The following is a 13,004-nucleotide window of genomic DNA, read 5'->3' as shown; positions in this document are numbered from 1 at the left end:
GATCAAGCTCAAGGCCTTGCACTTGCCAGACAAGCACTTATTCCACTGAGCTATCTCCCTGGCCCCTGTGCCTTTTTTTTTTTTGTTTGGAGGAACCAGGGATTGAACTCAGGCCCCTGTGCTTGCCAGGCAAGCGCTTATTCTACTGAGCCATCTCTCTGCACCCCCCTTTTTTCTTTATCCCAATTTTGTGTTAGAGCTTCGTATGGTAATAGCATCCTGTTCAGGCACTACTGTCTAGATTTTTGCAGCTGTCTGGTGTTCACTGAAAGTAAGAATAACAAGACAAATTAAGGTCACAAACTTTGGTGAAACCCTTTAAGTTCAAATCGTCTTGATATTGTAGATTGTCCCCCTTTCAGTTTAACTTCTGCTGGACTCTCCATATTTAACTGACAGTTACCTTTTAAAAGCAGCTATTCTTACACCAGGGACAGAGTGGGGTCTTTGTCAAGGGTGATATTAGCGAACCCTAGGCAGTGTCAGGTTTGCAGTTGATGCTTAAGTTGACCAGGCTAGACAGATGTTGTGAGGCTGAGTTTGTTGAACTGACTTGAAATATCCTTTCTCTATTACACCCCTGGGGAAGGAGACAAAGGATATACTTTTAGGGCATGCAGACATTTATGGGATAAATTGGAGGCTTAAAATGTGCTGATTCCCAAGTACACTGTCTTTTTGAAGTTAGATTCCCTGAGGCCTCTTTTCATTTGCACTGATTGGGCTAAACTAAAAATGTGAGGGAGGCACAAGCTCTTTTTAGAGGGCTGCCTGGGAACTCAAATGGATCGCAGAGAAAGGTGCAGAGGTTCTGAAGGAATCAACCTTATTCTGTCCTTGAGGGTGGAAGCTCTTACCTCCCTGTGCTTCTTTTTCACGTTTCCTTACATTGCCTCTGAATTGACACTGACCATATACTTCGTCTTCAAAACTGGAGAGTTGTGGTAATGGGAAGGGTGCTAGCAATTAAGCCGTGAGTGTGGGTAAAGCAGGACATGTGGCTGCTGTTACTGTGCCCTGCAGAAAGCCCTAAGAAGATGCTTCTAATGTAGGCCTTATGCCAGAATTACAAGAGTCCATAGCTTAAATAGGGCATCAGCAGTCACTTCAGAGTCAGAACTCTGAACCACATACACAGTGTGTATTTGTTTTGCTTTGTTTCTCTCTCTCTTTTTTTGGCTGAACTGGGGATTGAACCCAGGCCCTTGCACTTGCCAGGCAAGTGCTTATTGTACTGAGCTATTTCCCCCGGCCCATTTTGTCTCACTTTAGACATTGTTATTATATGTCCGTTATCATGATAGTTGGAAGGTTAAGGATTTTAGCTATATCTTTTGTAAACTACTGTATTTTCTACTGTTAAGGTCGATCTATTCTGGTAGTCTTTTGATATCTAATTTTTGTGTGTGTGTGTTTAGAACAGGGTCTATAGGGTCCCACCTCACACATTGGACTCCTAGTGATCCTCCTGTTTTCAGCCTTCCACACGCTGGGATTACAGGTGTGCAGCACCACGCCTGGTCTAGGCACAGTCGCAGTGCATCCGGTGTTGGGGCTGGCACAGCATGTACTATGTGCCATCGAAACCCAGTTCCTGTGCTTGCCTAAGCAGGTGCTTAGTCCTCTGAGCTATATGACCAGCCCTTGATGTCTAATTTTTAATTGACCTGATTTACTTATTATCAATATGATCTGCTTCTATTAGGAAAATTTCATTTCTTCTTTAGAGTAGGGGGGGCTTAAAATTCTCACCCAAATTTATAATCCCTAGGAATCATTTGGTGCATTCAGGGGATCTATGAATTCCTGAAATAAACACATAGCCCCCCAATTTTTGGATAAATATGTGCATATTTAGTTTTGAGATCCGTATGTGTATTATGTAGGAGAGGCTCCCGAGCTTATATTAGGGTCCCGAAGTTGCGCCAAGTCTTAAAATGTTAATAAATACTCAGCTAAAGTCTTTAAGATAAATTTTAACCAGACATAATATTATCTTTATACATTTCATATCTCTTGCTTAAGTGTATTCAGTGTTTTTAAAAAAATCAATGGATTATGTGGGAAAGAAAAACCATTGAAAAAATCTCATGTGAAGGTTCATGAATGAGAACAGGTTTAAACCTGGCAACTTAACAATTATATTATCAGTTGTAAAGATAATAATGACATGATTCATAGCAACTCCCCAAAGCTTCCTTCCTTTGTTCCTTTGTGGTAGAAGTAGGAAGGAACTTCACAGCCTCATGCGTACTAAAGTGCTTTACTACTCTAAATCTCACTTTTTTCACTTAAATGTATAAGCCAAATGAATTTTTTGAGGAATGAGTTCTTACATAAAATCCAATTCTTCGTTCTCTATGATTTCTTTATTTTTCAGGGCTTATTAAAAACTTTGTCTTATGTAAGTGTGATACTGGGGCCAGGGAGATAGCTCAGTAGAAAAAGTGTTTGCCTGCCAAGCATGAGAGCCTGAGTTCAATCCCCGGTTCTGAAAAAAAAAAAAAAAAAAAAAAGTTTGATACTTAATATGTTTCTATTTCCTAAGCATAGGATTTTCATTTTTATGTAATAAGATGTTTTTGCATAATAGTTACAGGCTAAGGTTTTAAGGCCTGCTTACACTTGCTGATATTTTATTCGGAATGCCATATGGGGTGGGGACAGTGGTCATATGGTATTTTCTCCCATCAGAACGTCTTACAGTTAACCTGGCACATGCTTGTACCAGAATTCTATCACTTAGGAGACTGAAGCAGGAGGATCGCAGTGAGAGGCCAGCCTGCTAGATGTGAGACCCTGCCTCACAAAGCACTAGGAAGCCTACAGTCGGATAGTTTACATGTGTGCAAATGTAGATAGTCTATATGAAGTGTTTCATATATATCGAATCATTGAAGGTATAAACTAACTATATGTGTTAATGAATTTTATTCTTGTCAATTGTGGATTTTTTTCTCCCATTTTAGGGATAGAAATGTAAAGTTCAAATCAAATAATATAATTATTATTTCTTGTGGAACTGGGGATTGAGCTCAGGCCCTTGTGCTTGCTACGGAAGCGCTTATTCTACTGAGCTATCTTCCTGGGCCCTAAGATCAAATAATTCTTTGCATAATTTTTATCTTAGTTTTTCTACTGGGAGCATTTCTAGATTAGCAAGTGGTTATGGCTGCAACTGTAGGGTGATAAAGATGAGAAAAAAAGAAGGAACGAAGGTAGCACTGATTTTAAGAAACACAGTGGTGTGTGACTTCACATACTTGATTCGTCTCACGATTCTGGAAGCTGGCCGCCTTGGTGCTGGCGAGTCCACAAACACAAGCCCAATCTGCCACACCCCTCTGCTTGCACACTTAAGGTGTTCACACACAAGTATTCGTGAACTGAGGTACCTCTGTGTCTTCAGTACGTTAATGTTTTTCCAAGTTGTGAAACAATTCTTTTATCCCCTGCTGCTGTTGTAGTAAAGCCTAGAAGCAGAGAAAATGCTAAGAAATAGCAGATACATACTTTTTTCCTCACAAAATGTCAAACACCTTTTTTTATATACCTGGGAAATATGGAGGAACTGATATATCTCTGTTTCAGCTGAGGAAACAGTGAAATGATAAATTTTTACTCTTCATACTCCATGTTCAGGTCTTAATCCTAAATTCTTGCTCTCTGGTGTTAGATTTGCTGGCACGGGATTATCGCAGAATCGGACACTTCATTTGCAGAGCTTTCTGCACAGTGACAATGAAGTCACTTGATTTAAAAAAATGATTAATCGCTGAGAGAGATAACAGAATATGCGCCCGAAGGCGGGGCTTTTCTGAGAGTACTGTGCACTGTGCTCCTAGTGCCTCTGCCTGCCTCCCAAGCCCGTGTGCCAGCCCGGCCTCAGTGTATGCAGCCATTCGTAACGGAGAGCAATTCAGCTTTTGATTAAGCTAAAGGACTAGAAGACGCAGGTGTCAGCAGCGATGGCCCAGTGAAGAATAATTTGACATTAGAGTGACCTTAGCCAAGGCTCAAAGAAAAAAATTGGAAATAAAAAAATTCTTCTTCAAAATAAAATTAAAGTTCCCTAAATTTCTTTCAATGCCTTTCTTCATCTTTCCTTTTTCTTCGTGATTTGCCGATGCAGTGGACATACTGATTTCCTGCGCAGTCTGTCACTTAGGAAGTGCAGAAATATGACCTAGAATGTCTTAAATAAGAAACAGAATGAGATTGTAAGATTTTACCTTCTCCTGCCTGATGCACTGATTATAGATTTTCTATGATGGTGTGTCTAGAAAGCTAGAGAGGTGAATGGATTTAGGAACAGCGGCTAGGAATAAATTGTTTACAAATCATAGGAGAGGCCACTTGGACCTCCTCTATGCTAGCTGATTTTTCTTGTAAATCACCAGGCCTGTTTATCTTGCCTTAGTTAAATTGAATGTGATCACTGTATTTTTTCCATGGAGATAAAGCAAGATAGTCATCATTACAGTGTTTATTGAAGTAAAAGTTTGCCCGTGATTACCTGGCCTAACAGACTTGCAGTAAGGGCTGTCACTTTCACACACTCTTAGGAAGATGCCACTGTTTTTTTTTTTTTACTTTGTGTTCTATTTGTTTGGAAAGCCAAAGCATGTTTGCTTAGTAAACAATTTATTAATTTTTTTGTTCTAAATATGACATAGTAGAAACATTTCTGAGATTATGCTGCTCGAAAGTAGCAAAGGAAAGAGTTGACTTTGCTTTGTTGTGCCCCCTTATGTCAGTCTCTTTTTCATCTGCCTTTTTGTTTCTAATTTAATTTTAGAGGGCTGCTGAAGTACCAAACCAACTTAGACACTCACCCTCCCGGCTGCGTCTTTCTTAACCAAACCCACTCTCAGGAAGTTTCCTTACCAGAGCTTCTCTCAGAGCATTTTCATGAACCTTTACCTGGAGGATTTTCAAACCCAGAAGAGTTTAACCAAAAAACATTCGTGAAGATTTGTGTGGAAGAACCCAGGTTTCAAGCTAATTTTCCACAGGTCAGATTAATTCTGTATCTGGTCTTTACAAGGTCTGTGATTTAATAAGATTGATCAATATCACATTTAAACATATTTTTGATACTGCATATTCTTACATAGCAGGATGCTTTAGAATATTTCAGTATCAAGTTAGTACTAGTTATTCCCTCATGGGTATCTGAGAGTTCAAGGCAAAAGATCTATTATATTTGAGAATACACGAAATTTAAACTGATCATATGATCTTTGCATATTATGATGTTAGTGCTCCCTGTCAGAAAGATAGCAAGTGCATTTTACCAAACCATTGAAAAGCAGCTTGGGTAATAACATAGTACTAAAGCAACGACTACTGCTACTACTACTATAAATTATTATATTATAGTATATTGCATTATATAGTACATCATATTTCTGAGAGCAAATTGCAAAGTTCATGTGTTAATATTTAATATCTGTTAGCATTATTCAGTGCACTAATGTGTTCTGTATGCATTATTTTTAAATATTCACAATGACTCTTTGAAGAAAATTGCATATTTTCTTCCCTTTTTTAAGTGTACTTAGTACAGTGTCTCACTACGTAGTTCAGACTCATAGTGATCCTCCTGTTTTCAGCCTCCCAAGTGCTGGGATTTCAGGGTGCACCACCACGACCAGTCTCAGTCACTGTCTCAGGGCGCCCCGGGTGGGGCCAGCGCAAAGGATGGAGATCAAACCCCTGGTGCCTGCATCTGCCTAAGCAGACACTTTAATCCCTGAGCTATCTGGCTGGCCTGAAAAGTGAATATTTTCTGCTGAAAGAATTCTGTTTACATAAATAAAATACCTTGACCAAAACCTCTAGATTAAGAAGTGGTAGAGTGAACATTCAACTACCCACTAAAATGTTTTGCTTCTTGAAAGCTTCGCTGAATACGCAGTAATCTATTAAAGGCCCTGATTTCCCATGTGACTGTGAGAACTGCTGATGTGTCAGTTACACCTGTACTATGCCTAGGGAAGGTTGGGAATAATGATGTCAAGTCTGCTTCCAGAAGAGAAGGAAGAAACACAAAACTAGTGTAGATTTGAAGGTGGCTTCGGAACAAGCGTGCTAGTGTTGTGTTTGTCATTTATAGCAATCCTTTACGTACCTGTTAGACTTCAATATTTTCAATGCTTATCCAAACTTTCCATAATGCCGAATGTCAGGACAGGCAATTCTGATGACTCCCACCTACTTACTCATCACCTGATGATCAGAGGCTGACTGTCCCAAAGCCCGGGGCTGTTGGGGTACAAAGCTCGTCCTACAAGGTCTGCTCTTCATACCGTGTCAGCTAAGTGTCTCTGCTGTAGAAGAGTCATGATCTGAGAATGGTCTGGAAAGACTGTGTAAATAAGATTTAAATAGTGACTATTACGAGTTCAATGGAAGTCTCAGGGTGATGTAGAGGTAGCGTATGCGTGTGCAGGGGAGTGGAGCCCTAGCAGGCTTCTGGACTTCCTAGTTCAAACTGTCACAATATTGATATATGATTTTCTGTTCATATTACATTATACAGATGTAAGTTTAAACACTTCTATCATATCCCATTTTACAACATATGTGTAGGTTGTGTGTATACATTATACATTATGCAAATTGAAATATCTAGAGGATATTTTTTATGAAGCATTAAACTAGTAAAACGGTGGCCTTTTCTCCCTCTGAAAGCTAAAGCTTTAGCTTGCCTTTATCCCCTTTTACTGAAGGACATTTCATATACACATCATGCATTTATGTCCACGGAAGTTGAAAGCATGAGCGTTTGCCATCATGCAGGGTGTGTGCATTTGAGGTTGGGTCTTGATGGTACTTTGTCTTTTATGCTTTAGTGTTTGTGAGTGAGTCAGTCAGTGTTCATCATTTTTTATTCATCCATTTGCATGATACAAATAAAATATTGGTAGAGAAATTTGTAAAATCAGCAGTTAAGCACGATGCAGATTCCTACAACTCAAATATTGATTGAAGTACATTTTCAAAAACTCTTCCTTAGACTTGGCTTTGGATTTCTGGGCCCTTGTGCCTGTACTGTGCCGAAAGGCTTTACAGGTGCATCCGAAGCAACAAGCCAGTCACCATCATCGCGGTCATCAGTCACCCATCCGATGTCATGGAAATCCGAATGGTCAAAGAGAATTTTCAAGCCAGACCTGGCCAGGTTAGTCACGAGACAGCAATGCTAAAAGTACTCTTTATCAGAGGGTCATTCATCATTTTAAAAACTTAGTAGACATAACATCATTCGGATAGTTAAGTTATCTTGGTCAATTAAATTGTTTCTTTTTGTTACTTTTGTAGTATATTATTCTACATTGTCCCAGTGTGTCTGCATTGGAAAGCCATCCTTTTACTCTCACAATGGTAAGATTTCCCAGATTTTAGAACACAATTCATTGTTCTGGATGTGTGCACGCGGGGGTGCTGGTGGTGTGCTTTATCTCATTTTTAAAATTATAAAAGTCAAGACTTTCCCAATACGCTTAATGTTTAACTGAGCCATTTTTTTAAAATTAAGAAATACAGCCATCTGTTCAAAACTTGTGTAATTATTCTTTATCATTATTTTATAACATTCTAATACTGTGAGTGTATGATTTACTTTTCTGTTGTTAGGGCAAACTAAAGTCTGGTGTAAGTGACTTAAAAAGAGGAAGAATTAATTTTGACTTACGGTTTTTGAGGGTCTGCTCATGGACAGCTGGCCTCCAGAGAGGAGCTTCGGGAGGGCGGGGCGTGTTAGAGAAAGCCGCTCAGCCTGTGGCAGCCAGGAAGCAGAGGCGCAGAAACCCTTCCAGATCGAGCTCTGCCCTTCCAGGTCCCGTCGGCAGTGACCTCTGCCAATGGGCCCTGCCCCTGCAGCGCCTTGATCTGTGGCTTTATCAAGGATTAATTCACTGATGAGTTCAGCACCCGCATAAGCGAATCACCTTCCAAACACTTGACTTCTGAGCACATGAAACGTTGGGGACTCATTTTAAATCAAAACTATAAGCAATGTACTAAAATTTTATTATTATTGTTTCAAAATATATAAAATTTATTAGATGTTTTTATTTTTTATTTCATAAGTGGAATCTAATATGTGCACATGTAGAGAGAATTTAAGGAAAAAGAGAATACTCTGGGTTGATGTAAAACATTAGAAAAAATCAGTGGAGTATTTAGAAAGAGTGTGACCTAATGTCATTGGCTACTAGGCTACATATGGGAAAAATAAACTTAGCAAGTGGATAAACTGGGATGAGAAAAAAAGGGCGAAAGAAGAGAAAACTATATATTTGTGTATGTATATAGGATAGCGTGGATGATTACTCTGCTGATTTCTTGAAAGGAGCAGCTAATGCTTAAAATTTCTTCTCTTCTTAAATTTCTTATAACTTTTTTCACCAATTTTATATATTTATATCTGATAATCTAAACAACTAATTTGAAGATAACATTAGGCAATACAACAACATTTGTTGAATTTTTTTTTTTCTTTTTCTGTTTTTTGTGGAACCAGGGATTGAATTCAGACCCTTACGCTTACCAGAGAAGCGCTTATTCTACTGAGCCTTCTCCCTGGCCTCGTTTGTTGAATTCTTAATAATTTGTTTAGTGAAATTGTGTATCATTTCTCATGTTTTCTGTTTTTTAATATTTTTACCATTTTCTATTCTCTTAAAAAAAAGAAAATGGAAATGGATATCAGGAGTTAAGCTATGCAGATAGTTGGCAACATTAAATATGCTTAACCTGGCAGGATATTTAACACCTTTTGCATCATGAAAATAATGTGAGCCCATTATAAAAATTCCAATAATTCATACATAAAAGATAATGTAGAATCATTTGTTAATTTTCCTTGCTTCCCAATCCAAAATTTGTTATATGTGCTTTTAAGTCTTTTTTTATGTTATAAAGAAAAACAAAATTTCAGAAGAAAGTAAGAAGATAGCAATAGTTAATATTCTGTATCATTATTTTCAAAGTAGCTATTCTGACTATAAGACATAAAGTAAAAAGATTCTTACAACAAATAAACAACAGATAATAATACAAAATTTTCTTTTCAAAAACTAAGATTAAACTAGTATATATGGAACAAATTAATATATACATTTATTATTTTGAAGTAAAGGGATATGTAATTAGTGAATCACATTGTTCTCATTGGTTCCTTTCCTTCAACAATAAATCATGGGCAATTTTTCTTGCTATGATATTTCTATATGGCTCATTATTTTTAATGACTACATAATACTTCACAATAGAAAAATAATTTACTGAATTGTGTCATTAATGGCTGGTATTTGAGTTTTATTCATCTATAAAGATAAAAAGAATAAGGATTAAATAGTTAAATTTGGGACCAGGGAGAAGGCTCAGTGGAATAAGCGCTTCCCTGGCAAGCACAAGGGCCTGAGTTCAATCCCCAGTTCTGAAAAAAAAAAAAAAAAAAAAAAAAAAAAAAAGCTAGTTAAATGTAAGCATAAGAAAAAGGGGGTGGGTTAGGGATATAGCTTAGCAGCATATTCACCCAGCTGGCAGGCGCAAGGTCTTGAGTTTGATCTCTGGTACCCCCCCCAAAAAAAGAAAGAAAGAATAAGGGGGGGGGGGCAACAACATAATTGAAGTCACAATGCTGAGATTTGGGGGTGGAGTTTTACCCAACATTGGAGTCATTTTCAAATTGAGTAGACTGTACTAGTGTGAAGAGTCCCAAACCCTGGGACACATCATTTCAGTTTTCATGCATTTCACTTCTGGTATAATGCTGGGATGAGAACGTTACCGAATCCTAGTTTGTGGCAGGTTTTCCTGGACTCCTACACGTCAGGCACGCAGCACAGTTCCCCGAGTGTCGCGGACGTGCTATCCGTACAGACAGAAGTTAATCGTTCTTATGAATTTTATTATCAATGTGAGTTTACATCTTGAGAACATACACTTGTGGACACCTCCAGGCCAGATAGTATGTAGTGTTAGAATAAAAGAGACATATAGAATCAGATGGCTAGAAGAAAATCAGGGCTCATTCATTGAATGACATTTCCTAAAAAAGACATAAAAGGTATTTTTTGCTTTATTTCCTTCAAGATTTGTAATTGTACGTAGCAAACTTGTCTCTAAATGATTAAAGGAAATTAGTTTAGCATCTAGGGAAATGATTCCATTTGGCTGTGTTGTTGTGTGTTTTTGAGACAGAGTTCTTACTGTGTCGCCAAGACTCTTGACTTCTGATCCTCTGCCCTTGACTTCCTCGTAACTGGGATTGTGGGTGTGGCGTGCACTGTGCCTGCCTGGGCAATATTCTGTTTTATCAAGGAGGCTGGCACCAGTGCCCCCCACAGGGACAGAGTTAACTTATGGTTGTTGTCCAACATGGATGACGAATGGTTGTGGATGTGCTTTCATCTGGAGTTGTGTGGGTGGCCGAGAGGAGTGTGAGTGGAGACATGTTGTCATCAGAAACAGTGTAGCACACCTGGACTAGAAAAATAGGAAGCCGAGAGTTCCTGGGACACTACGGTCCCTGGGATGCGAGTGAATGTGCCCTGTCTACTACTCCTCCGGCATGTGCAGGTTTATCTTGTTCCACGAGAACAGCAGGAGTCTCGGTGCATATAACCGACTGCCAAACCCTTGAGTGTGGGCTTGTGGTTGAACTGTGTTTTCATTCTGACAGTTGCAAGACAGTTTCTATTTCTAGATCTATAAATATGTAGCAAAGAAAAAATTGAAAATGGAGAAAAAAGTTTGTCTTTCTTTAAGTACCTACGTAAGAGAGCTGGTCTAATTTTGCTATCAGAAAAAATTTATTTACAGAAATTAATCTTTAGCTGTGTGTTTAAGATTTTATTCTGAAAATTGCTTTACTAGCTAACATTAAGTAGTGAATATGGGATAACAATAAATGCAATCGCTGAATGCTGAGAAGAGGAGGGTTTTTCTGCGCATGGTATGGTGTACCTCTCAATCAATTTCAACAGAAACAGAATCTGCTTTTGCTTTTAGTATATGTGCTTTGAAAACTTTCATGTTCTCCTGAAACAAAAGTAAAGGATTTTTTTGTTACTTCTTATGCACATGGTCTAGAGCTCTCTCGAGCTAATATACTTGAGCTGTTAGATGGCAAAAATAAGAAATGCCAAAGAAATGGAGTGCAGATTCCGAAGGGCACAGGCAAGTACCCCGCGTGGGGAGGCTCCTGTTTCACTGTTTCAGTGTCCGAAATGCAATGACCCTGCAGCAGACTCCACAGGTGCGAGGGAAAGTTACAGAAAGAGGCCAGCTTCACAGAAGGACCTGGAGGTGGTTACAGGTTGAAGGACACCAAGTTATATGTGGAATAGAATAGGTAGTGCATGTGTATGTAAAAACAATGAACTTTAAAATTCAGTCCCAGCTCTGTCCCTTATACTGGTTCTGTGTCTGGAAGTGTATCTTCTGGCATTGCTAAGCCTCAATTTCACTCTGCAAAATAGTGCTGGTGACCTAGTAGGAACCTGACCTGGTGGGACTGACCCAGTAGGAACATCAGCAATTCCAGTTTGGCTTTGAGGATGGAGTTACTGCAGCCATTTGGAAATCTGACCTGTATATAAAAATTCAATTTTTTTCTTACTCTGGGGACTCAAAGGCTGTACCTAAAACTAACACATAAAAAGTTTTAGGAAAACACTGATTCAGCGTAACTAAGATATTCTAATCAAGGTCAAGAAATTACCAAAAAAGCTCTCATGGGAGTGTTTCTAAAGATGTTTATATAAGATCTGGTTCTTTCAACTTTGGCATTATTGACATATTGGGTCAAATAATTCTTGGATGTACATCATAGAACACTTAGCAGCCACTCATCCTCGACCCACGAAATGCCAATACTACCTGCCACTTGTGACTACTTAGTACCTCCAGACATATGCTGGTACCCTGTGTGAGACACTATTACAGAGCTGAGAACCACTGAGCTACAACAGTCATTGTCTACCATAGCATAAACTGCTCACTGACTCTATGGCGTTCTCTTTGAGGCCACTGTGGGAAGAGAGAACTTAGGACAGTAGAGAATGTGGAGGGTGAGGGTGCTTAGGTCATGTTCTGGGGATGCTGACGCTGTATCAGAACCGTTCACTTTTAGCTAGTCTGCACCATAGGATTCTGACTCATAGATGTGTATATTGTCACCTAAAATTACATTTTGATTACTCAGAATCCTTCGTGAAATTCCATAAAAATTAACTTGGTTATCATGAGTTCTCGAATACCAGCACATGGTGAAAGAGAATTTGACAACTTTTAAAATTCAGAATATATTTTTTCGTAGTTAATATCATCAATTCTAAAATAGGAATCAAAGAAAAATCAGAACAGCAGTAGGAAGATCTAGGTTAATCAAGAGTTAAGAGGACATGAGGTTAGGTTCAAATAGTTGGCATTTTGTCATGTGAATTCTGTTGTTTTCCCTTTATGATCCCTAAAGTGCGGTAATATAATGCAATGACTTTAGGTAATAAGATTTATGTTTGTATTGATGAGAACATCAATTTTTCTTACCTCAGTAGAGCTCTGTTAGGGGCACAGGGCCCCAGTGTCTCCCAGTGGGTGGGCTCTGTGGCACAGAGCCATTGCTGTGGGCTTTGGCTCTCCAGAGGCTGGGGGAGCCCTCAGCTCTCAGCCTCTGTGTCCATGCAGATTTGTTTCAGAAATGCAGGTACAGGAGAGTGTTGAGTAGAAGCAAAGAGGTTGGAGGCCTGAAGCCGGTTGCCATTACGTTCTTACTCTTTACAATTAAGGAAAGATTTTTCCTTTTGTGATCTACTTCTGCAAGATAAAGAACAATCATTGGATATAAAACACAAATGGGCATACCAGCTCTCTTAAAGGAGCATTGGTCTCCAAAAATAATAATTCTTCTTCTTCTTCTTCTTCTTCTTCTTCTTCTTCTTCTTCTTCTTCTTCTTCTTCTTCTTCTTCTTCTTCTTCTTCTTCTTCTT

The 13,004-nt window shown here is 38.8% G+C and overlaps 1 protein-coding gene across 3 annotated transcripts in view; it reads left to right on the top strand.

Annotated features, from left to right (window-relative positions):
* Nucleotides 1-13,004, top strand: part of Nox4 (NADPH oxidase 4) — a 157,105-nt gene that overhangs the window by 65,735 nt on the left and 78,366 nt on the right. For all 3 annotated transcript variants that reach the window (XM_023707702.1, XM_023707701.1, XM_004647436.2), the window contains 3 exons: nt 4,799-5,015; nt 7,022-7,186; nt 7,327-7,389. In XM_023707702.1, coding sequence (XP_023563470.1) covers nt 4,799-5,015; nt 7,022-7,186; nt 7,327-7,389 — 445 coding nt within the window. The remainder of the gene's footprint in view (nt 1-4,798; nt 5,016-7,021; nt 7,187-7,326; nt 7,390-13,004) is intronic.

This window comes from Octodon degus, unplaced genomic scaffold (assembly GCF_000260255.1).
Source record: "Octodon degus isolate 3935 unplaced genomic scaffold, OctDeg1.0 scaffold00306, whole genome shotgun sequence".
NCBI lineage: Eukaryota > Metazoa > Chordata > Mammalia > Rodentia > Octodontidae > Octodon > Octodon degus.
Note: the sequence above shows the minus strand (reverse complement) of the source record. Positions and strands in the feature narration are given on the sequence as shown.